At 42.5% G+C, this 25,367-nt stretch overlaps 1 protein-coding gene and 1 long non-coding RNA gene across 2 annotated transcripts; one reads left to right on the forward strand and one right to left on the reverse strand.

The window, feature by feature from the left end:
* Nucleotides 1–2,094: 2,094 nt before the first annotated feature.
* Nucleotides 2,095–12,079, reverse strand: LOC101163260 (voltage-dependent calcium channel gamma-3 subunit). Its single transcript, XM_011480971.4, has 5 exons — nucleotides 11,449–12,079; nucleotides 8,719–8,970; nucleotides 7,117–7,200; nucleotides 4,764–4,904; nucleotides 2,095–4,461 (listed from the first exon to the last, which is right to left on the reverse strand). Exons 1-5 carry the CDS (start codon nucleotides 11,477–11,479, stop codon nucleotides 3,647–3,649), a joined length of 1,323 nt encoding a protein of 440 aa, XP_011479273.1. The 5' UTR covers nucleotides 11,480–12,079; the 3' UTR covers nucleotides 2,095–3,646.
* Nucleotides 12,080–12,164: 85 nt separating this feature from the next.
* Nucleotides 12,165–14,494, forward strand: LOC110015913 (uncharacterized). Its single transcript, XR_002291174.3, has 3 exons — nucleotides 12,165–12,457; nucleotides 12,958–13,038; nucleotides 13,322–14,494. It is a non-coding gene; the product is annotated as an uncharacterized LOC110015913 (long non-coding RNA).
* The last annotated feature ends 10,873 nt before the right edge of the window (nucleotides 14,495–25,367 follow it).

Here is a 25,367-nt window from a genome sequence, read left to right on the forward strand (position 1 = left end):
ATTAAACCTTACTTTTAGAAAAAGGTCATTTTTTCTTAAATGTGCTTTGAGATTACTCTAAAACTCTGTCGTATACTATGGTTGGGAAAGCTAATTGATTATGCAGCAGCACAGTTATTTATAGTTTTCTAACCAATAAACTTCCACCACCTGAGTGTAAACGGTTTCTAACCCTATCCCCCTCAGCCCTTGGTATGAACACTCATTAGATTCTGCCTTGGGTCATATCAAAGTCATAAACAGTCATGAAAACCCTGATGTAATAAAAATAAAGAATCATTTTCTGATCCAGTCCTATAAGTCTATTAAGGGATTGATGATTGATGATACATATCCAGTGGTGGACACAATTGTTGGTACCCCTCAGTTAAAGTAAGAAAGTCCACAATGCTCACTGGAATGACTTGAAAAGTTCAAAAGTAACAATTAATTAAAATTTATTGAAAATTAAATAATCAAAATCAGCCATTACTCTTGAGTTGTTGATTAACATGATTATTTAAAAAAAAAAAAAAAAAAAACTAATGAAATAGGGCTGGACAAAAAGGATGGTACCTTCATAAAAGACTGAGAACTAATTGCCCAGGGGGTCATGATGAACTCAGGTATGTCCTTTAATTGACATCACAGTTGTTTTCAAACCCATAATCAGTCAGTCTGCCTTTTTAAAGGGAGACAAATAGTCACGTTGTTGTTTGGTGAAAAGGTGTGTACCACACTGAACATGGACAACAGAAAGTGAAGGAGAGAATTGTCCCAGGACATTAGAAACAAAATTATAGACAAACATCGTAAAGGTAAAGGCTATAAAACCATCTCTAAGCAGCTTGAAGTTCCTGTGACGACAGTGGCACATATTATTCAGAAGTTTAAGACCCACGGGACAGTAGCCAACCTCCCTGGACGTGGCCGGAAGAGGAAAATTGATGACAAAATGAGGAGACTGATAGTTGGAACTGTATCCAAAGAGCCCAGAACAACCTCCAAAGACATTAAAGGTGAACTCCTAGATCAAGGTACATCAGTGTCAGATCGCATCATTCGTCGTTGTTTGAGGCAGAGTGGACTTCATGGGAGACGACCAAGGAGGACACCACTGTTGAAAGGAAATCATGAAAAAGCCAGACTGGAATTTGCAAAAATGCATGTTGACAAGCCACAAAGCTGGTGGGAAAATGTCCTTTGGACAGATGAGACAAAACTGGAGCTTTTTGGTAAGGCACATCAGCTCTATGTTCATAGACTCAAAAATGAAGCATACAAGGAAAAGAACACTGTCCCTACTGTGAAACATGGAGGAGGCTCAGTTCTGTTTTGGGGCAGATTTGCTGCATCTGGCACAGGGTGTCTTGAAGTTGTGCAAGGTCAAATGAAATCCCAAGATTATCAAGGCATTATGGATAGAAATATGCTGCCTAGTGGCAGAAAGCTTGGTCTCAGTCGCAGGTCATGGGTCTTCCAACAGGACAACCATCCAAAACACACAGCCAAAACCCCCAAGAATGGCTCAGAGAAAAGCCTTGGACTATTCTGAAGTGGCCTTCTATGAGCCCAGATCTGAATCCCATTGAACATCTGTGGAAGGAGCTGAAACCTGCCATTTGGAGAAGACACCCGTCAAACCTTAGTCAACTGGAGCAGTTTGCTCATGAGGAGTGGGCCATAATACCTGTGGACAGGTGCAGAAGGCTTATTGACAAATACAGAAACCGTTTCATTGCAGTGATTGCCTCAAAAGGTTGTGCAACAAAATATTATTGTCAAGCCCTTTTTCAATGGCTGATTTTGATCATTTAGTTTTCCATAAATTTTAATTTATAATTTATAGTTACTTTTGAACGTTTCAAGACATTTCAGTGAGCATTGTGGACTTTCTTTCTTTAACTGAGGAGTACCAACAATTTTGTCCAACACTGTGTGTGTGTGTGTGTGTGTGTGTGTGTGTATATGTATATATATATATATATATATATATATATATATATATATATATATATATATATATATATATATATATATATATATATATATATATATATATATATATATATATATATATATATATATATATATATATATATATATATATATATATTTTATTTTTCTTGTTCAAGTTGTGTTTTTAGACCTACGTTAATTGTGTTAATGTCATTGTATTACTTTGACATCCCATTATTATCACATATGTCACTGTCTTGGCTGTTTGTTTGTTGCAGGTTTCTGTCCTCCTGATTGGTTGCAGCTGTTTTTATTTTGTTGCAGGTATTTAGGGAGCCCTTACAATGTCACTGCAGTTGGAATTTTCTGCTGGGTGTCGTGCTTCAAGTTTTGCTGATTTAAATGTTCTGTGGACACTGACCTTCCTTTTATTTGGGTCCTTGGTGTTTTTCATCACAACAAGCACACTTGGAAAAAGTAGCTCATTTTTGATTTGGTACATCCACAAAACGCCAATTAACAACCAAGATTATGTCAAGGTGCTTTGCAAAAAAAGCAAGAAACATTCAGCCAACATTCTTATAATCTAAATCAATTCCAGGTGTGTAATGATTTTTTTTAACAATTTGATTCATGTCATAATTTTTGGTTGAGTATTTGACTCTCAGTCAATATCGGTTAATTTTGTGGTTTTGTGAAGCACCTTGAATTACTTTGTGTACGAATTGTGCTATACAAATAAACTTGCCTTGCCTTGCCTTGCCTAATTTTGAGCTATCAAATTCACTGACCTAAAAATCAATCCAGGACCTTTTTTATCCAAAAATGTCACCAATGTGGAGGTGACATTTTTCAGATTCCTTGTATTTCTTGCAAGATAATCATGTCTAAATTAAATGTGTACAAATAAACAAGTAAACAAGAATTAAGGGCAAATCCGTTCACATTTTAGTTCAGCCCAGGGGATAATAATTAGAACGTTCTACCACACTGTATGTCTTTGCTAAATTCAAAGTTTTTACACACATTGGACTGTAATAATGGTTGATTTGTTTTTGCTGCCACAATGCATGTATTGTCCGCTGTGATAAACATGGTCGTTTTTACATTAAAGTAAAATAAACCTACAGCACCTCAGTCTAAATGGTATTTTCCAAGATTGCTATAATCGATTTTATGTCATTTTTGATATGATTTTTTAGGGTATAGATCAATTTCATTAACAATTTACCTCAGTCTGGTTGGATTGTAGAAATTTAAATCAATTACAGTTGGTTAACTGTGACACCCCTTATCACTTCATAGAACCTATTCCATATACCAAAAGCCAATATCTCAAATGAGTTTCTTTAACAGCCAATATAGGTGTTGAGCAAATTACATTAAAGAGTAACTAACAGTTGAATTTTATTGTTGGAAAATACATTTTCTTTTTCTTTTTTTACCCAAGGGTCAAAAAGCTCAATAGGATCTTGAATTTGTGATGAATTGTCACTATTTTGAAAAAATGCAACCTTGAATCTCCAACAGCTGATGCCTTTAAAATCTGTAACAGGTAAAATGCTGTGTTTTTATGACTGTTTATGATATTGATTATATCTATGGCGGCTGGACACTCCAGGCTCAAGAACAGAACCATTCAAAAGTCACCGTCATGTCTTCAGCCCTACTGTGTTTAAACTCCAGACCTTTTTTCTGAGGTTTCTCTTTAAACTGGCGTTGTTTTCCTGTTGAGCGTGTCTGAGTTGCTATCCCTGTCCCTTTTGGCTGTCAGGCGATCCAGGGTTCCCACGTTGCCTCTGTCCCTTTCCATGGTTGCAGTAGAGATCGGGGCTGACTGGGCTGGCACAGCTGCGGATGTCGAGGTATTCAGTGGTGCCGTATTCTGTGCCGCTGCCAGGTTGGACTTGGAATGGGATGGAAGCGTGCCACTGCTTATCACTGCACCGGCGCCCCCACCACTGCCGCTGGACTCTTTTGGAAAGTAGTTATGAAGCTGATAGAGCGTGGCGCGGTCCACCGTGCCGTAGAGAGGTGGGGCTCCTCCACCGAGGCTACCCAGCTTTGAGTCTCTTGATAAGGTGTACATGGAGATGTCACCACCCCCACCGCTAGTGTGGTGCGGGTTGGGGAGGGTGGCCACAGAGAAGGGCGGCGCAGACGGCGGCAGACTGAAGGTCTTGGAAGCTCCAACAGGTGAGTTCTCCTGTGAGCGGGGTGGGTCAGTGGAGTGGGAGCTGGAGCGGGAACGCCGCCTAAAACGGTAGCTGGGCAGGCGCAGCACAGCATGGGTGGTGTTCTTGAAGAGGTCAGTACGAGAGCGGCAGCGGAGCTCCTTATTCTTCTCGATGTAGATGTTTACAGCTAGAACGCCAACCATCTCAGCCAGAATGAACGAGAGACCGCCAAAATAAAATGACCACCCATAGGAATAGTGCCACTTCTTGTCCTCGTCTTTCTTGGGAGAAATGTCGCTGAGAGCTGCTGAGATGTAAACGATCACTCCAATTATGTTGCTGAGACCTGGAAGGACAAAGAACCTGTAAATGCTCCTCTGCCACACATCGACCTGCAGCTTAATTAACATATTTCTTTAGTTAGAGCTTCTAGAAATGAGTCCCTCCCCTTTCATAAAAAACCAAAGCAGCAGATGATGCAATTGGCTGCACTGTTTCCAATATAAATGAACAACTTTCATTCATTGTCTAAGTTACCAGCAACAGGTCGATCAATGACACCTTCCAAAAATATCAAGATAAAAATAATTCTCTGATATAAGCTGCATGTTTTTTCCCCCCAAAAGCTTGTGTAAACTGTAGCCTTACCTGCCGCCACAAAAAGGATCCCCCCGCCCAGAATAATGTTCCGCTTGCTTTTGTAGAAACTGCTAGAGGCAACACAGACACCGCCCATCAAAAGCAATGTGGCACTGAGGATGGGGAAGATGCTGGACGCTCTCACCACACCTGCACAGGAATCAGGTCCATCAATTCAGCACAAGTTCTTCATGTTTTACAATAAAAAGAAAGCAAAACTCCAGTTGCTCCAGATGGTTCTAGTATTTATACATCATTAGAGATCTTTGACTTTGAGGACACCTGAAAGGCATGAGGAGCAGCAGATTAGAGATAATCAGAATGCTGAAAGTCTCTATCTCAGGCAGTCGTGTAAAATTGCTGAGCCTTTTCCTTTTACAAGGCGTCCTTTCTGGATGACTTAGTTTTTATTAAGCACTGAAGGAAAAAGGCTAAACCTCTATTCTCTTAAACAAAGACTGCAAAGGAGCTTTGAGGTGAAGATTGCAGCCTTTTAAAAAAACAGACAAAGAAAGCTGATTGGAAAAGAGAGATTTGTGTTAAATCCAGCTAGACATATTTTTAAAACTTAAAATTAAAATGTAAGTCCCATTATGTTTTCTGACACCTCGTTGTATGTACAAAATTTGTTCTTGTTTGGTGGTTTAACCCTAAAAAAAGCTGAATGTCAAGCAGGCCGCCATTGGTCTCCATCTTTGGAGTCATTGGAGTGTCAGATTTAAACCCACAACCTTCCAGTCTCAGGGAGGACTCTGTACTTCTGGGTTGCTGATATAGTTAACACTTTTATTTGTTTCAAAGTCATTTGGATTTCACTTTTTGGCAGTTATTATTTTTTAAGATCTTTTAAAGATTTAGGCACATTAAGTTTTTTTGAATAAATTGAGTGAAGTGTTGATGTTTATGATCTATTTGACACTGATACAAGATTTAAAGATCCTCTAAGAGAGCCTTTCTTTATTAATTTATTATGAAAACCCCAGCCCCACCCATTACACTTCACATTTCTGGGAAAAACTATGACCTTTTATTTTATTATTTATGGATTTGACACCTTGCATGCTCTCTTACCAGGTGTTTCTGGTTTTCGGCATCTCTTTTGTCCATGTTAGGGATTGTGCAGGATGTAACAAAAGCCGGTATTTAAAGATTAACTTTGGAACATAAAGAAAATGACTAAAAACCCGCAGGACTGTTTAAAATATTCTAGAAATTTTCTAGAAGAGAAAACCCTGATCCTAATAACAGAAAAATATTTTCTTTTTCCCTATTCAATTTGAATATTCTCATTTACACTTTTCCACATTCACTTATTTGTCAGCTGATGTAACATTATTTATGACCAAGATATGATTCATGACATTAACAGTCCATCCAAAAATGTACATTTTGTGACTGGAAATTTGTGCTGCAAGTTAGACAAAATAAAATACTAAGACATGAGCAAAATTATTGTTCTTATCAATGCTTTTTAAATGTTAAATTACATTTAGGTTTGGTTGATCAAAAGGTTTGGTTGATCAAACATATTTTTGTCAGTTTATTAAAATGACTGACCAATTTCTCTTTCTTTTTTTTTTGGACTCAGGAAAGGATGCTTGTAATGGATCTATGATCACTACTCCATGAATGCTGTAGTGCGCCGCTTGGATTTACTTAACAAGTTATCAAGATTCTAACATAACATTTTACCTTCACTTTGTTTCATGTGAGTTATCCTTCTGGTGCTGAACTGTTGCTTAAATTGACATATTTTTTCAAGTTTCAAACTATTCTCATTTTGCTTTTGTATCTCATTTCCTTAATAAATAGACTGTTGTTTAATACTCTAAATGTGCATGCTAGAAGAAAAAATGTAGGAAGTAATCACATAGTGCAGTATCCCACGACGCAAGGAAATCATTTCTAAATTCTGTTCAAGTTTGCAATTTGAAGGTTTAGTTATCATTGCAGCCTCTTACAGAGAAACTGTGGTTTATAATAATTATACACAGTTACTAAACTATAAAGGCAAGTAGAGTCTGCACACAATAGATGCCCGGGGTGATCCTAAACTGAAAATAATCCATTAGTGAAGGCTGTTCTTTCAATCCATCTGTGAAAAAAACAGCCTTCTGTACACCCTCAGAATCTTAGCCTCATGCACCTGAGCATCCATAAAAATATAGACGCAGGTTCACCAGCATTTTACTTGAATTCGACAGCCATGCATTGATGTCCACCCACCTTCCCCTTCTGTCCTTTTGTGTGAAGGAGTGAAGGAGGCTGTGGTGTGCACACCTGTGCCGTTTGGTGTGTCTCCCAGTAAACTACAATCTAATTGTCTGCAAACCCTTTTTGTTGGCGTGTGCCTGATACTCACGCAGCAGATACTCGGCAGCATCCTGGTCATAGTCGGCGTCATCTGGGAAATGATTGATTTGTGAGCACACGCCTCTCTTCAGGCCTTTAAACAAGAAGAACAGACAAGATATTGGGAAAAAAGCTTCCCCTCATTCCCATTTGATCAAAATCTGAAGCTGCTTGCATGTTGTTCTGTTCACAAGCCACCCTACAGCCAAAATGCTGCAAATTTAATTCCTCACATGTTGCAAACAGATGCTGAAGGTACCAGAGGGAAGAGCAAGCTGACAGGAAAGAAAACAGGTAAGGAGAAGACTGTTGAACACAGTGGTGATAAAGAAAAAGGGGAACAAAAATGTGAACAAAACCACACATTTTCAAATGCTAAAATGTTTCTTTAGGTTAATAGAATGAAAGAAGTTTTTATCAATAGAAAGATGTTAAACAGATGAATTAATCTGAGAGGTGCAAGGACAGTTCAGAGGAAGATATAGTAAAAAAAACTAAGCGAAACAAACAGAAGTACATTCTACTTTATTCAGATAACATCAGAATGCAGTGATCCCAGTGGCTTTGCTGAAACCTAAACAGCTTTTTTCAGCTTTTCGTGCATGATAAGTTAGATGAGAGTGAATCTTGGTTGTCCTGATGTTGTACTACGGACATGTGGCAAAAATATGTTGAAGAGATGACATTTCTGGAAATCTCTTTATTTCTTCCTGAACACACACCAGAAGTGAATGGATGGAAACGTCCTCTGTGCTCTCAGAGAAACGTTTGTCCATATTATCACAGTGTTTACTGCTGCACATGGGGCCTTGGCTTAAGGTTGCAAAACAACCTTTGTGGAATGTGATTTGTCCACTGGGGCCTAAAAACATTAAGACAAAAATGCATCAATTAATTGCATTTTGTTGTTTTTATTACATAAAAGTTATCATTAAATCACTTTGGTTTTTATTTTTAAGACTGGGTTCAATAAACTCAGTTGAAGCCTTTTTTAATGGTATTCAATTGGACTCAAAATATTTTAATGACCAACCCCAATGAAAATCATGTTTTTAACATGATCTTGTGGTATTTTTATCATGACGGAGGACACATGTAAAGAAAATTAAGGTACTTCTAATTTGTTCAAATGGTTGTTGAATCAGGAGCAGACAAAATAATGCATTTGGAAAAAGCTTGTACGTGTGACACATATGGATGTTGGGATGTGAGGGTAGGCTTACTCCACGCCAACAGTCACACCCACAACTCAGAGATCAGTTTCCAATTAAGTCCTGCTGCTTTACAGGAACTATGTTCCAGAAAATGACAGGTTTTTGATTTGGCTAAAAGTTGCATAATCACAGTTAAAAGACAACTGGGAACGCTTTAAAATACAGCTAAAGATGATCATAGTTTAAGCAAAGGCGCTTCACAAAGTTCAACTCAGGGCAAAGATTGCTTTTTTTTTAAAAATAATTATGGTACATTAAAAGGAAAATAACCTACCGGTAGTTTAAAAAGAATCTAGCTCAATGAGCAACGTGACTGAAAGACTCATGAAGAAACTTAAACCTCAGTGGCAAAGATTCACAAAAATGGACATGCGTTCCATCAAATCCGGCAGCTTCACCTTCCAAGCAGCAGATCCTCCACAAGCCAGAGTGGGTGAGGGCCCCGGGGTCCTTCTTGTCCTTGTTGTTGGAGTCCTCCTGAGATGAGTTAGCCGTGCTGTTGCAGATGAAGGCTCGGGCATACAGCCAGTAGTCAGTACCGATGGCAACCGTCATTAGGGCGAAGGCGGCAAAGGCACCCATGGTGGTCAGCAGCACCTGGATGCCGCGCTCACACCAGATCATTGCCGGTCGTGGAAGAAAACTAATGTCTGGAAAAAACAAAAGCAACAAAAAAAAAACAAAAAACTTTAAAATGATCAGAGAGTGATGCGTCATCAAAAATGGACGTCTCTAAGCCGATGGGTATTTTTGGTAAAAGCTCCCCCACTGCAGAAAACAGTAAGTACACCTAAAAGAAAGTGTCTTGAAGGACATTATGTAACATCCAGCATGACCTTCACTTTTAGGCGCCCACACTGCTGTTTGTTTTGATCACTTCTCCCAGGATGCTTCACCACGCAGTCTCCAAGGTAGGAAGGGAGAAGGTGAGGTTCATCTATTTCCTTTAGCGTGTGGGGAAAATCTGTATACAGATAGTCAAATATTCCTAGTTCCACTGTAAAAGTGAAAATGCAGCCATTTCTTTAGCATCGATTTGTAGAGAAACCTCCCTTGTGGCACCACCCACTGGGGGTCTTTTTGATCAAAACACAAAGCCTGGAGCGGCTAAAACATGTTGGCAGTGTGAAGCCAGAGGCAAAATGTCGACCCAGCTGCAACAGCAAAACCCACACAGAATCCAGTACAGTTGCAGGAGGCGATTCAAAATGTGCCAAAGGTATTAAATGTGCACACACAGAATATTTTGTTCCTAGGGTCTTCAAAAAGGACCCCTTTTCTGTGTTTTTCTTTTTATTTTCTTCATTTATTTTTGTACAACAGACCACTTTTCTTGTTCAGTGATGAAAATTACTTCCTCTTTGGTTTAAGATTACGAACTGCTAAGTGGACGAGCAAAACAAAACAACGAATTATGCAAAGAATATAAACTCTGCAGTGAGCTCTGAACCACACTGTTTATTCAGATGCTCTGTAGGGTGTTTCCATGGAGACCACATTTTTAAACTAACAAAGTGTGATGCAGCTATGACCCCGAGGAGGACCTGAAATCTGGAACATGCAAAGGTGAATCCCATAGTGTCACATAGATTCATCACAATATCCCTACACTCCACTAAAAACAACAATATTTATAAGACTTTTTTTCATACTTTGGATTTTTGTTGTCTTTTACAGATTTTATTGCAAAATGTATTGTTTTGGTCATTCTCATTTTATACACAGAAGCCCCAGAGAGGCACAGCATCTTTTATTTGTTCCTTTTTGGCTTCATCAGAAACAGACATCTCAGAAAATATACTATTCATGAAAATTACTTTACTTCAAAACTAGAATTTTGAAATTTCTTGTTTGGCACAGATCTTGTGAATTCTTCTTCACAGTTACCATCAATATCATTTTGATGGTTTGTTTCTAACGATGGAGATTTTTTACCTCAGTGTTTTTACCCCTCTAATGCCAATAAAATAACGTGTCCAATTTTTCTAACATTTTTAATACGTTAGCGGAAATTAGAGTTGTTGTTTTATCACTATAATCTGGAGAGGTGATCCTCCTCGCTCGGGATTGGTTGCTTGCATGAGGCCAAGTCCAAATCAGGTGCAGAGTTTTAAACCAAGTTGAAGTCTACAGTCACTAGACAAATGAAGGTATCTAAGACAGGGTCTAAATCAAAGCTTAGGTCTCAGAGAGCCAGTCTAAGTCAAGGAGAGAATTTTGCTCTAACACCAAAACACCTTTCAAATTTTGAAAAACTAATCTTTATTACAAGTAGTCATGGAAGTTTCATGCATCTTCTATTTGTCTCAAACCACCTCTAAAAAATGATTGTAGTCTGTGAAACTAAACTCTGGCAAGAATTAAAACTGATATTCTGGAAATGACTTTCATGCCAGATCACAACCACCTAGATTTTGGCCCAATTTTCACCAAGTGTTAGTCTGACATTTGAGAAATAGCGACTCAGTGTGATCTCATTTGAAAACTAACCATTTTGCATATTTTTCAATAGTTTGGTGTCTAACTGGTTATGAGATGTCGCAGCACAAAAAGGTACAACTGAAATGGATGACTGAGGCCAAGGGTTTTGTGCAGTCTACTAAATAAATTATGTGGAAATGTATTTTTTTTTTCAAACAAACCCCTTTCAAAATCTTCAATTAATTAAAGTAGATATTTTCACCCCGTGTCGTTTTGAAATACTTTATGGCAAAAGAGGAAACAAAGCAACTGAGAATTGATGAAGCATGCAACAGCCACCTCAGAATCCCCAGCAAAAGTGACCTGTGTGTGCCTAAACTGTGGAGAGAGGATAAACCATATAAGCGCCCAGGGAGAAGATGCAAAGTGATCCAGCTTAAATTTAAATATAGTTTTGGCAAGATTCAGTCTTAATGGGAATAATTGGTCTGAAATCGAGCATCTGACCCCTGAGTCTGAGCAAAGTCATTAAAGCTTCTTGTCTTCTGAACTCATACATCTGTACACCTGTGCAAGGGTAGCGTTTCATTCTGTTCAGAGGTTAAAGCATGTGAGTTTAGATTTGGAGATAACATGTTTGATGCCATGAGTAATGTGTTCCAGCCTGGTCATGTAAAGAGGAGCACATGTCTGTGAAAGTGTGTTACCTGGGGGCATGTTTCTCCCTTTGGTCTCCATCTCCTCTCCCCCCTGCGGCTGCTGCTGCTGTTCTTCTTCGTCAGTAAAGAGTGCTCCTCAGCCTCAGTCCGCGCCGCCTCCATCCACTGGTTATCCTTTTTTGCCCCTTTCTGCCACTTCCCCCTCCTCGACCCTTTCTCGCCTCCTCGTTGTCCTTTTCTCCCTCTGGATTACACCTTTGCTTCACTTCGCTCGCCCTCCTCTCCTCTCACTGAAGCGTCATCCTCTGCTGCTGCTGGGAGAGGCGAGGAGGTTCAAGATGACAAAGTGAGGGAGAAGCAAAAAAAAAAAAGAAGGATGGACAGAAGTAAAGGACAAGGAAGATGAAGGAAAGGAAGCTCAGCCTGAAAGAGCTGAAAGATGAGAAGATGAGATGGGGGGGGGGGGGGGGGGTATGAGGTGGGCGGGAATTTGATTAACGAACGTGACATGAGTCTTGAAGTGCAGGGATGCTCTGGCACAAAAGCATATCCCGAACAAACAACATTTCCTGTGAATTAAGGAAACTATATTTCCATGAAGACAAACAAATAAACAAACAAACAAACATCTGAAACCTGATGACAAAAACAAGCCCTCATCACACAAGAGGAGCTGAAAAGAACAGGCGATGCGAGAGAGAGCGTGCTCTAACCCATCACCATGGCAACAGTGAATTTGAAGTCTTTGGTGGAGCAGGCGATTGTGCATGTTTGTGTGTGATGGTGTGTGTGTGTGTGTGTGTGTGTGTGTGTGTGTGTCAGAAGCAGGGTTTTTCTGAGATTATAAAAAAGTGTGAGAACTCCACTGACTTGCAAACCTGCATGAGTGTGAAACGGACGAGGAATGAACATTCCTGAGAGATGACAGACTCCTGACTCATTTGGCCACAGCATTTCTGCAGGCTTCATCCATCCAACAAGCTCTCAGCACTGCTGATGCCTCCAAACTGAAGGATTTAAGAGAAGGGAGGTGATTTGGCCCCCTTTTTGCCCAAGGGTAAGTCCAGAAGCGATGCCTTCTGATGTGAAAATGCTTCATTTTAGGTTCATTTAGGGTTAGTTTCCCATGACGGCTGTTTCTTAAAAGCCTCACCCAAGAAGCTGAACCCAAACCCCTGTTAGAAAATGACAAAAGAGAGAAACAGCATCTGTATCCACATAAGTCATGTCTGTCTAGCAGTGAACCTTTGAAATTTGCTTTAAACTGAAGCGACCTGACTTAATCAAAAAACTAAACTAATGATCTTTCGACCTTCAGCCTGCACTTTTCCTCAGAAGGTCATGGTGTGCACCATCAGCCCTTTGTGATGATGGTGGCCTGCCAAACAAACCTGTCAGGTCTACCGGAGTGACCAAGCCCCCATCTTGGTTTATGATGTTATTTTTCGGCGTTTCTTAATTTCTACGGTTTATCTGCAGTTTTTTTTTTTGTGTGACTTTCTCTAAACTTTTTGAAACACTTTGCTGAGCGACCTTTTCTGTGGTTTTACTGAATAGATAAGCTAATTCCCTCAAGAGTTCTGGTACATCGCCTGTCCATCCTGGGGAGGATCCCTCCTTTATGTGAACATCCCTAAGGTTTCTTCTTTTTTTCTGGAATCTATTTTTTAGGAGTCTTTCCTAAAGGGCAGGGATGCCCACTTTAGTTTAGTCTGTTTAGTTTAGCCATTGCCTATTGAATTCTATGACTTCATGTTCTTTATGATTTCATGTTTATAGTACAATTACCGGTATGAAGCCCATTGAGATGGCTGTAATATTGGGCTGTATAATTAAGTTGAATTGATTGCATTGTTTATTATTTTAGTGTTTATTGCTTTCCTTTCCTCATTGCTGATGTTGTCCTTGTTTCTGCTTTCAGGTCCTGCTTTTTTTTCCCTGATCTTGGATTCTGTAAACACTAGTTCTGTTGCTGGTGGGAATTCTTCACATTGATTTTTTTCTTCAAAAATCTAAACCAGCACGCCACCATGCAGCCCAACGTATCCTAACACATCTGAAAAAATATATGTATAACAGCAGAAAAAGAGCATCAGAGCAGTAATCTAGGCAGACAACTGATCCCAAAACAGAGTTCTCCTCGTAACCCTTGTGCTATCCTAGGCACTTTAACATTGGGAGTTGGGTCATCTAGACCCACTGACTAGACAGTGCACTGAACCTTTTTTCTTCAATGATTTGTGATCTTCACTGGTGTCCATGGATTACATGAAATCTTTCCACCTTTATCCAGCTTTGTCATGGTAGGATAACACGTCAATGTAAGGGTGGGGTCATCTAAGATAGCACAAGGGTTAAAGGATCCATATTGGTTCTAAAGTCTAGACTGAAATCTGACTGAGATTCTGTTCAATGACCCAATTAATTCTTCACACAGGAAAATCATCCAGTGGTTTTGAATTTGTTGGAAAATGTAGATGAGTTATCTCATATTTGCTTTTATGCATTACCTAGCTATATAATCATGCATGCAGAAGTGTGTGTGTCCAAGTTCTGTTTCACAGGAAGGTGAAGGTGAAACTCTTGGGAGGAAACCGACTGTCTAAGCGTCTTCCCAACATCAGCATGTTTTCTGTTTCCAGACCGGAATCAAAGGACGCTCTGTGTCAGTTATCCGTGAGAAAAGGCTTTGCAGGGCCAGAGATGATTTGGGAAGACTGAGAAAGGATGGACATGTTGCAATTAATGTTTTCTGATAGCGCTGCAGCTGTGTTTTATCTGTTTCCTCTCCTTAGAGCTCAGCGCATATGTAAATTAGGGAATACCCTACAAACTTAATAAAAGAGGAGGCGACCGAACGTGCGCCAGAGCGGAGAGAGATTGTTGCTGGGTATGATCTCTGTTCGTTCTCCTCGTTTAAAGGTACCCTTGGTCTGTTGTCTTTCTTTCCTTATGTAGTTATTCTGATATTGCATGTTGTTTTAACGCAACACAATTTAAAAATCATCATCATCTTGGGGAACAAAAAAAGGAACAACTGAGATACATTTCTTTAAATGTTGTGTTTTGATAGGCCCTCTAGTGGTCATAAGAGGAAATGCGTGCATGTGTTTTTGCCCAGTTCATACATATTTTTTTTCATTTGGAGAGCCAGTGAAAGCTCAGCAAAAGGCTCTTTATGGTCAGAGGCAAACGAAAAAAAAAAAAAAACCCTAGAAGGACATGTGATGGTGTTGTTACAGGTTCATCAGCCTTAACTGTTGAGCAGAATTCTGCAGCTCACCTCCAAACACATGGATGCTAAAAGGGTGGAAGGCACAGCCAAGCAAGTTCAAGGAGAAATCACACATGCTTTGCATGGATTCAGCGATAAAAATAGGTAAACGCAGAGCTCCAGCAGACAAACTGCAGCTCAGTGTGGGCGGCTCTGAGGAGAGATCATCAGGACTAACGGAGCATCGTTCATTTGTCAGTTACTTCACAACACGACAAGGCTGAACATTTACCTGCTTCTAATTAAAACTGTAAAACAGAGCTGCTAACATGCAAACTGGTTTCAGGAGCTAATGTCTGCAGTGAGCTGCCACAATGTGATGTGATCAAAAGTCTATCTAAATATATAAGGAAAGGTCTTACTGTAAATATTGATCTATTTAAATTTTGTTTTGCAGTTTTTCCATCATGTCCAAGCTCATTAGCCCAGTTAAGTTAGTGCCCCGCAGCCATCCTTCTGCAGAAACCATTCCTTCATAGTTTTATTTCATTTCTTTGTGTTGTTCCTCCTAAACAAACGGTGCTAAAAGAAATATTTCAGAATACTAAAATTTTAAAGCGGTCACAGAACCGATCTGGGAGCTCGGAGGTACATCAAGATTAACCAACCACTGATCACAGCTGATAAAGTTTACATCAGTTTGTGGTCGTTACTTATTTTATTACCATTACAAAGTGTAGAAAAATCAAGAAAACTCCAGGATAGAACCCTGATGAACCATTAGCTCAGTACCCACCAGATAATTAGCTCTCCACATGGTTTTAATATTGATGCTCGAGACTTTTAGTCCACATACTTAAAAATGAAATTGGGAGATTTTATTAGCTTAATCAGGACTGTGAGCTTCAGAGATTTCTTTGTGTGGCTCCACACTGACAGCAGCTGAGCTCAAGGTGATTCATTTCCTTTTTTTTAAATATATGCAGCCGTCTTTAACTGGAAAGAATTCTGTTCTATGAAACTGCTCTCCAAATTTGGATGAGTAAAATAACAAAAAAAAATACAGTAGAGTTCATCTACAGCAACTCCTCAGAATTCAGTACAACTGCTGTGCCCTCCCCAAGAAAAAGGTGGAAAAATGTGAATTCATATTTACAGTGGAATTGTCTGCATTCAATAAACAATTATTTTTTTCCGAAAACAAATACTATACTCCAGTAATGCTAATTTATTCTTGTTATAACTTGCATCTTAATGGGAGTAAGAAAAGACTTATACACAGTTGTCTTGTATAGCCATAAAGTCTGCGATTTAAAAAACTTTACATTTTTTGGTAAAATAGTAAAAGAATAGAGGAAAAACATGTTTTTTTGTATTATATTGTTGATGGATTTATAGAAGATGTGGGGAAAAAGCACATTTCCTCTTAGTTTGGTTTATTATTTAAAAAAAAACAAACACCATTTTATTATTAGTAGCTAGAACAACAGATGAAAAGCTATTGTCAAATTATGCACATATACGCTTAAGTAAATATTTATAACATTTTTATAGTTAACCATTACTTAAAGTTAAGGCGATTTTCCTTTAAAATCATTTAAAAATGGGAATTAGCAAAAACAAAAGACACAAAATAATAATTATAAAAAAACAGGCATTTATTTTGGTTGTTATATTACCCGTTGGTGATTAGCAAGGTCTTATTTTTGTTGATCAGTGTGTAAAAACAGATCTATTTTTTCTATGTTAGTGTAGAATATCCTAAACAAATGTTTTTCAAACTATGAGTAACTGAACCATAGCTGCAAAATAGATATTTATATATTGTTTTTTGAGGATCGGGTTTGGTTTTGTCGGTTGTATATCTTGGTTCTGGTTATATTCTGTTTTGAGTGCCCTGTCAATCACACCAGGTCCATTTGACCATTATTCATTTTTTTGTTCATTATGAGTTATTAACCCTCAGTGTATTTCAGTGGCCACTTGTGTTGTCATTTATGTGTTGATTTTTTAGTTCATTGTGGTTTTAGTGGCATTTAAGTTTTTAAATATTTAAGTTTCTGCCACCATGTCTGGTCTCCTGTATTTTGGGTCCTACTCCACGGGTTCCTTGATATGAATGTTTGTAACACCATAAGCAGGTCAATATAGGCTCTAACAAAAGGTTTGAGCTTGTTGTATTTTCACAGTCACATAAATAATAAATATTCGATTTTGATCTTATTTTGACTTTTGTTCTTCTGCCCAGAAAGTCCCAACTGAGGACTAAAAAACAAAATTTAGGACTCAGTCACAGTTATGGTATTGTAGCATTTGCTAAAAGCTGTATATTTGAATAGAATACCAGTAAATAGCCTGCAGGATCTCCAGTGTTTCTTTTGCCTTTTGCACTTTTTTTTTGGGTTAACCTGTCACGGTGCCTGTCAGCTCACCTCCCCCTCCCTCAGCTCCTGCACCTGCTCTGCTGATTGGAACCAGCTGACCTTCATCTCCTCATCACCCTGCCAGCCTTCTTAAGGGATCTTCTCATCAGAATTCAGCGCCAGTTCGTTATACTCACTCCGGTGCTTATGTCTGGCCTTTTAGTATCTACCTTCCAAGCTAAGTTATTTGACTCACCACGCTCTGCATTATCCTTCAGGTTCCCTCACCACTGGTCTCGCTGGTTTCATCATCCTGAGCTCTCCACCGCGCCCCTCGCTGGTCCCGCCGTCCTCGGCATCCACGTCCTGCCTCAAGCTGGTCCCGCCGTCCTCGGCGTCCACGTCCTGCCTCAAGCGGGTTCCGCCGTCCTCGGCGTCCACGTCCTGCCCCAAGCTGGTTCCGCCGTCCTCGGCGTCCACGCCTCGCCTTACGCCCGTCCCAAGAACTATAAGTCTCCATCCGAAGAGGATTCGACCACAAAACTTTGTAAAAATAAACCTCTTCTAACCCACATTTCGGATCGTGAGTTACTTCCGGGTTTCAGCGTCTGGGTCAGTCACGTCTACGACGTCAGCCATGACAGAACTAACTGGCCTTTACACAGACCCAGCTGACCCGGAAGGACTCCGCCTCGCCGTCTCACAACAAGGTGTAGCCCTCGGACGTCAGGCTGAATCACTCAACCAGATGGCCACGGCGCAGCAAGATCTTTTTCGCCGTCTGGACAGCATCTTCCAAACGCTGGTTGAGCTAACTAGCCAACAAACGGCTAACACTAGTTCCAACTCCACAGCTTCCGCTGCCAGTAGCTCTAACCCAGCCACCACTGCATGGACTCAGGAGAATTTCCGGCTACAACCCGAACCGTTCCAAGGAGACGTGAGTTCATGTGGTGGTTTTTTGCTACAATGTCAACTGATTTTCCAGCACGCCCCGCGGTATTACCACGCAGACCACTGTAGAATTACTCTCGTTGTTAACTCTCTACGTGGCAAAGCCCTTCAGTGGGCCCAGGCGTATCTTTCAGCTAACCCCATCTTCCAGGAACCTTTTGAACGCTTCATTGGGGAGTTTCGTCTGGTCTTCGACCAACCCCGCAAAGCAGAGAAAGCCACTCGCCGCCTTCTGGGCCTAAGACAACGCAACAGATCTGTAAGTGAACATCTGATCGACTTTCGCATACTAGCGGTTGAGGCTGGTTGGCCGGACACTGCCCTCAAAGGCGTTTTCTACCAATCGTTAAGTGATCACATCAAAGACCATCTATGTTCTCAGCCCGAAGCTACCACTTTTGAGGAGCTCGTCTCCGCCGCCCTACGTTCGGATGTGCGGCTCCGAGAACGTCAGAACGAACGCACACGTTCTGTCGGAAGAACCATCGCTGACTCTGTTCCTCAGTTTCCCGTGTCAAAGCCGCCACCCTCCCTTTTGCGAGAAAACACCAGCCGACCCCCGGAGGAACCGATGCAGATCGGCCATTCCAAACTCACTCCTGAGGAACGGCGCAGACACATGGAGGAGGGTACCTGCTTCTACTGCGGACGATCAGGTCACCACGTACAGCAATGCACACTACGTTTAAACTCGAGAGCCCCCCGCTAGAAGACAGGCCGCGGGAGGCTGTCCCTACGGACTCTCAGGGAAATAATTTCCTTTATGTTCCTGTCAAAATTAGTCATCACTCTCGTAACCATGATTGTCGGGCTCTTATCGATTCCGGAGCCGAACAGAGCTTCATGGACTGTAGTTTGGTGTCCAAGCTCGACCTCCCCATTGAACCACTAGATCATCCCGTTAAAGCTGCTGGCCTGGGTGGCCAACTACTAACACACATTACTCACCGTACCAAACCCGTGCACCTGATCACCTCGGGCAACCACCATGAAGTCACTCAGTTTTATATCACTAAATCTCTTCAGTCTCCTGTAATTCTAGGATTCCCCTGGTTGCGCCGTCATAATCCTCAGTTCGACTGGGTTAATCTCCACATCACTAACTGGAGCCCCCACTGTCTCGCCAACTGCCTCCGCTCCGCCATCCCTCCTGTCTCCCCCGATAACGAGCACACTCCGGAGGAGACTGACCTCTCAAAGGTACCCCATTGTTATCACGACCTTAAGAATGTTTTCAGCAAGCGCAAAGCCGATGCGCTGCCCTCACACCGTCCCTACGACTGCTCCATCGAGCTCTTAAACGGCGCTACTCTTCCTAAGGGCCGGTTATTTAACCTGTCCGGTCCTGAAAAGCTCTCCATGGAGAAATACATTCACGAGTCTCTCGCCTCCGGCCACATTCGCCCCTCCTCGTCTCCTGTAGGGGCCGGATTTTTCTTCGTCCAAAAGAGAGACAAATCTCTGCGTCCTTGCATCGATTACCGTGAGTTGAACCAGATCACTGTCAAAAATAAATACTCTCTGCCCCTCATCAGCTCCGCCTTAGACTCGGTACAGGAAGCGCGCATATTTTCTAAATTAGACCTCCGGAACGCTTATCATTTGGTTCGCATGAAGGAGGGGGACGAGTGGAAGACTGCGTTCAGCACACCCTTGGGGCATTTTGAGTACCTGGTGATGCCCTTTGGGCTCACTAACGCCCCAGCAGTCTTTCAGCATCTCGTTAACGACGTCCTTCGCGACTTCCTAAATAGGTTCGTTTTTGTCTACCTGGACGACATTCTTATTTACTCGCCCAATCCGGAAATCCATACTTTTCATGTTCGTCAGGTCCTCGAACGCCTCCTCGAGAACCAGCTATTTGTTAAAGCCGAGAAATGTGAGTTTCATGTCACTTCCGTCTCCTTTCTCGGTTTCATCATTGAAGCCGGCAACATCCGACCCGATCCTGTCAAAGTCTCCGCAGTCGCTAACTGGGAGACTCCCAGCTCACGCAAGCAATTACAGCGTTTTCTTGGTTTCGCCAACTTTTACCGCAGATTCATACGAAACTACAGTAGTCTCGCCGCACCACTTACCAGACTCACCTCGGTGAATCAACCGTTTGTTTGGGGGCCCGAGGCTCATAACGCCTTTAATAAACTTAAAACCATGTTCGTCACCGCACCCATCCTAATACAACCCGATCCGCAACGCCAATTCATCGTGGAAGTCGATGCCTCTGACTCCGGGGTCGGAGCCGTCCTGTCCCAACGCGACGAACACTCTGGTAAACTCAAGCCGTGCGCCTTCTTTTCGCGGAAGTTGTCCCCCGCGGAACAAAATTACGATGTCGGTAATCGCGAGCTCCTTGCCATCAAACTCGCCTTAGAAGAGTGGCGTCATTGGTTAGAAGGTTCTGAGCACCCTTTTATCGTATGGACCGATCATAAAAACCTCGCATATCTCCACGCTGCTAAACGCCTTAACTCCCGTCAGGCCCGTTGGTGCCTTTTTTTTCGACCGCTTCTCCTTCACCATTACTTATCGACCCGGTAGTCGCAATATTAAACCTGACGCACTCTCACGTATGTTTAGTGCCCACGACCATCAGGAAGCAGCCCCCATCATTCCGCCCACATACGTTATCGGCAATCTCACTTGGGACATTGAGACTCGGGTCCAGCAGGCCCAGGATGAGGAGCCTGACCATCCTCCTCCTCCCGATAACACTCTCTACGTCCCCTCCTCTCTCCGCTCCGACGTCCTGGTGTGGGGGCACACTTCCCGGGTGTCTTGCCACGGAGGGGTCCACCGGACTCTCAATCTTCTGAGACGCAGGTTTTTTTGGCCTACTATGGTGCAAGACGTCAGGAGGTTCGTCGCCGCCTGTGCGGTATGTGCCCGATCCAAGTCCTCTAACTCACCTCCTGCTGGTCTCCTTCACCCCCTGCCCGTCGCCGAACGCCCTTGGTCCCACCTGGCCCTGGACTTCGTCACCGGGTTGCCTCCGTCGCAAGGTAACACGGTTATATTAACCATTGTGGACAGATTTTCCAAAGCCGCCCAATTCATTCCCCTGCCGAAGCTCCCCACGGCCGCTGAGATGGCTGAGGTCCTAGTCCACAAAGTCTTCCGTCACCATGGGATACCCAAGGACATTGTCTCCGACCGGGGTCCCCAGTTTGTCTCCCAGGTTTGGCGGTCCTTCTGCTCTGCTCTGGGAGCCACCGTTAGCCTGACTTCGGGATACCACCCCCAGTCTAACGGACAAGCGGAGCGGGCTAACCAGGAGTTGGAGGCCGCTCTCCGTTGTCTCTCGGCCCAGAATCCCTCCAGTTGGTCCAAGTTTCTCGTCTGGATAGAATACGCTCACAACAACCACCCTTCTGCCGCCACCGGTATGTCCCCTTTTGAAGCTTCTCTTGGTTATTCTCCCCCTCTGTTTCCCTCTCATGAATTGGATTTAGCCGTGCCCTCTGTACAACACCACCTGCGACGTGTCCAATGCATTTGGCGCCAGGCTCGGGCTGCTCTCCAGCGCTCTCGGGACAGTAACTGTTGCATGGCCAATCGGCGCAGGAGAGAGGGTCCCACTTACCAACCCGGGCAAAAGGTGTGGCTATCGTCCAGGAACATACCTCTGCAGGCGACCTCCCGCAAGCTTGCACCTCGCTACATCGGACCTTACACCATTGACCGGGTCATCAGTCCGACCTGCGTCAGGCTGCGACTCCCGGCGGCTCTGAGGGTACACCCCTCTTTCCACATCTCCAACATCAAGCCCCTCCAGGAAAGTCCCCTTTGCCCGCCGTCCGCTTCCCCGCCACCCGCCCGGCTCATCGACGGCGCCCCTGCCTTTACGGTCAGTCGAGTTCTGGACGTTCGCCGCCGGGGTCGTGGTCACCAGTACCTGGTGGACTGGGAGGGTTACGGTCCGGAGGAGCGTTCTTGGATCTCCCGCTCCATGATTCTGGACCGTTCCCTCCTGGACGATTTCTTCAGGGCTCACCCTGATCGCCGTCCTGGACCGCCTGGAGGCGGTCGTTGAGGGGGGGGTACTGTCACGGTGCCTGTCAGCTCACCTCCCCCTCCCTCAGCTCCTGCACCTGCTCTGCTGATTGGAACCAGCTGACCTTCATCTCCTCATCACCCTGCCAGCCTTCTTAAGGGATCTTCTCATCAGAATTCAGCGCCAGTTCGTTATACTCACTCCGGTGCTTATGTCTGGCCTTTTAGTATCTACCTTCCAAGCTAAGTTATTTGACTCACCACGCTCTGCATTATCCTTCAGGTTCCCTCACCACTGGTCTCGCTGGTTTCATCATCCTGAGCTCTCCACCGCGCCCCTCGCTGGTCCCGCCGTCCTCGGCATCCACGTCCTGCCTCAAGCTGGTCCCGCCGTCCTCGGCGTCCACGTCCTGCCTCAAGCTGGTTCCGCCGTCCTCGGCGTCCACGTCCTGCCCCAAGCTGGTTCCGCCGTCCTCGGCGTCCACGTCCTGCCCCAAGCTGGTTCCGCCGTCCTCGGCGTCCACGCCTCGCCTTACGCCCGTCCCAAGAACTATAAGTCTCCATCCGAAGAGGATTCGACCACAAAACTTTGTAAAAATAAACCTCTTCTAACCCACATCTCGGATCGTGAGTTACTTCCGGGTTTCAGCGTCTGGGTCAGTCACGTCTACGACGTCAGCCATGACATAACCAGAGTGAAGCATCACAACAGGACTCTGCATCAGCCCTTAGGAGACGTGTGAGTGATGTTTTGGGGGGAGGTTGACTCACAGCTGGTTACCTACCATGATTGTTGCTTCATTTTGATTCACCATTTCAGTGACTCCAAGTTTTCAACAACTGAGATGAAGTTTCATCACTTTTATGTTTAATTCTAAGTAGATCAATCATTTGAACAAGATAATGAATCTCACGTTAATCGTCTCTATTTTTTATGTAATTGCAAAACAAAAATATTTATAAAAATAAAGGCTCCACCTCCAGCTGTTTTTTTATCCTTACTTTAGTATTGTTGTTGTTTTGTCATTGACAGTCTATGCCAACAAATGTTAAGCTTCATCTCAGTGTCGTCATGGCAATCAACATACAGATTAGTCACAGTGGGGGGGAGAACCTAAAATCTGAATGCTTTGTGTTTTAAGCCTGAGCCTGCAGGAGGCTGATTATTGCTCTGCGGTAACTGGAGTTGCCTGATTAAAAAGAGAAAGGAAAAAAATATTGTTTCGGATGCTGCTTTACAAAGATTTACCATGTGGATTTTTGTTTAATCTATAGGTTGTGACTTAATTCTGAAGAACTGACTGTCTTTTGAAAGCTTCCACATCATTTGTCTCAAAATGTTTGTCATTGTGCAAATAAATGCAATTCCATTTAATAAGATCTTAATATTTGAACAGTTCAATCAAACTTAACGATAATAGCATAAATAAAGCAAAGCAAACCAAATAAATAAATCTAATTACGGTATGTTATAGCTGTATTTCTTACGTCTCTGCATTAGCATTAATCATTGCACATATTACTAAAGACTTTAGACCAGTTCTGCCTTCTTTTCTGTACATTTTGGGTTGCAAAGTCTGTTTGACTGCTTCAGATGTTGTTGTTCAAATGTGGGAGCAGCTTTCTCCATACTCAGCTGTGAATATGTCTTTGAAGATTTTACTGATCATTTTTCCTTTGACTTTTTTTTTTTCTTTCATCTTTGACTTCACCCCAGTTTTGCGTTTTCCACACAAAACCTCTGCCAAAATAATGTTTGCAATGTTTTTGGCAGAGAGTTTTATTTTACACCAGATGTTCATCCTTTAGCAGCCAGGCAGTGACTGGACCTGGAATCAAACCAGAGGCTTGTGGATTACATGCTTATTGCAGCACTCATTCCAGCTGTGAAACCTGACATGTTGACAGGCGTTTGTCCATTTTAAAACATTGCCATCATAAACTGGCTGTTTACCATGTAGTTGTTTGTTTATAGATGCTTAGTGTGGATAAAAACATACAAATATGAAGAGAAATTGTGGTTTGGGGGTAATTTATGTGCAATAAAAGCTACAAAGTCCAAAAAACATATTCCTGTTTGGAGGATAACTGCATCTACTGCTCCCCGGTTCAAAACTGCCTAGACTGCCCCCATGTGGAGCAAATCCCAGCTGGAGATTTTCTGACATCAGAGTTTCTGGACATCCTCTGGATACTGTCAATTCATTTAGACCATGCTTATTATACATATGTGATAAATAAATGTAAAAAGAATAATCAAGTTAGTCTGACTCTTTTAGATGTCTTACTTGTGGGCATTCATTTTCTTTTGGATTTCCTTTTTTTCTACCTTTTACTATTACATGGGAGAATCTTCAATTGCAGAAGTTTTTAAAAGTTTCTTTGAAGACTTGTATATAACTTGCTTGAATCAGGACAGGCCAGATGTTCCAACCAGTCTCCCCCAGAATGCTGGGAGACTCGCCCACAGATAGGCAGGGCTTGTTCCTTCTGCTCCAACTAAATGTGCAGCTGTGGCCTCGGCGGTGCAGACAGCACAACATCCTTCACAGCTCAGAACAAGTTATGAGAGAATTTCATCATTAGTGTAGGATGAGTCAGGTCCAAAGATTCTGTTCGGTGTGAACACTAATGATGGGAATTCCGCTTCTTCTTAGAGAGCTGGCTCTTGGGTTAGCTTACTAAAAAGAACCGTCTCTTTCAACTCCCAAAAGGCTCTTTAGGTTGTTTTGTTCCTTTATGTAATTTATTATCAACAACTACCGTCATTTCCGGATCATTAGACGCTACTTTCTTGTCACACGCTTTCGACCGTGCAGCTTATTCAAGGATGCGGCTAATTTATGCATTTTTTTCTTTTTTTAATGCATTTTTTCTAATGGCCGCTAGGGGCGTTCGACCAAAAAAGGAAAGAGTGAGACAGGGGGAATACGGTACATGTGTCAAGGAAGACACAAGTAAATTCCGGCTTTGTAAAAGAATAGCACGAACAGACCCTCATCATGTAAAAAATACAAGAAGAAATGCATATGACGCAGCTTTCAAGTTAAAAGCAATCGTTAAAAGCAGTGGGAAAAAATCCACCGGAAAAGCCGGTCTGCTGCATGATGGAGAGGACAGCGCAAGCTCAGAAGAGAATTTGCCTCAGGATGAGTGTGACACTGACAGCGACAACAAAAGAGACACTGAGAGAGTGTGTGGCGAAGAATATCTGACGCTATTCCAATCCGACACTGAGGAGGAAGACTGCCATGGTTTCAAAGCACAGGAGGCGTGTGCCGCGCCAATAAGTCACTGCTGCTCTTAGTGACTTTTTTTTTCTCTCTCAGCGACTTTAACCAGTACGTTTTTTTTAAACCAGCCCTGTTAGTGCTGTTACTACCATATTGCTGCGGTGTTACTGCTGCGTCACAGGCACTGTTTTTAAATAGAGCTGTGAGGGTGTG

The sequence above is a fragment of the Oryzias latipes genome, chromosome 11 (genome assembly GCF_053564925.1).
Source record: "Oryzias latipes strain Hd-rR chromosome 11, Olatipes_Hd-rR_3.1".
Lineage (NCBI taxonomy): Eukaryota > Metazoa > Chordata > Actinopteri > Beloniformes > Adrianichthyidae > Oryzias > Oryzias latipes.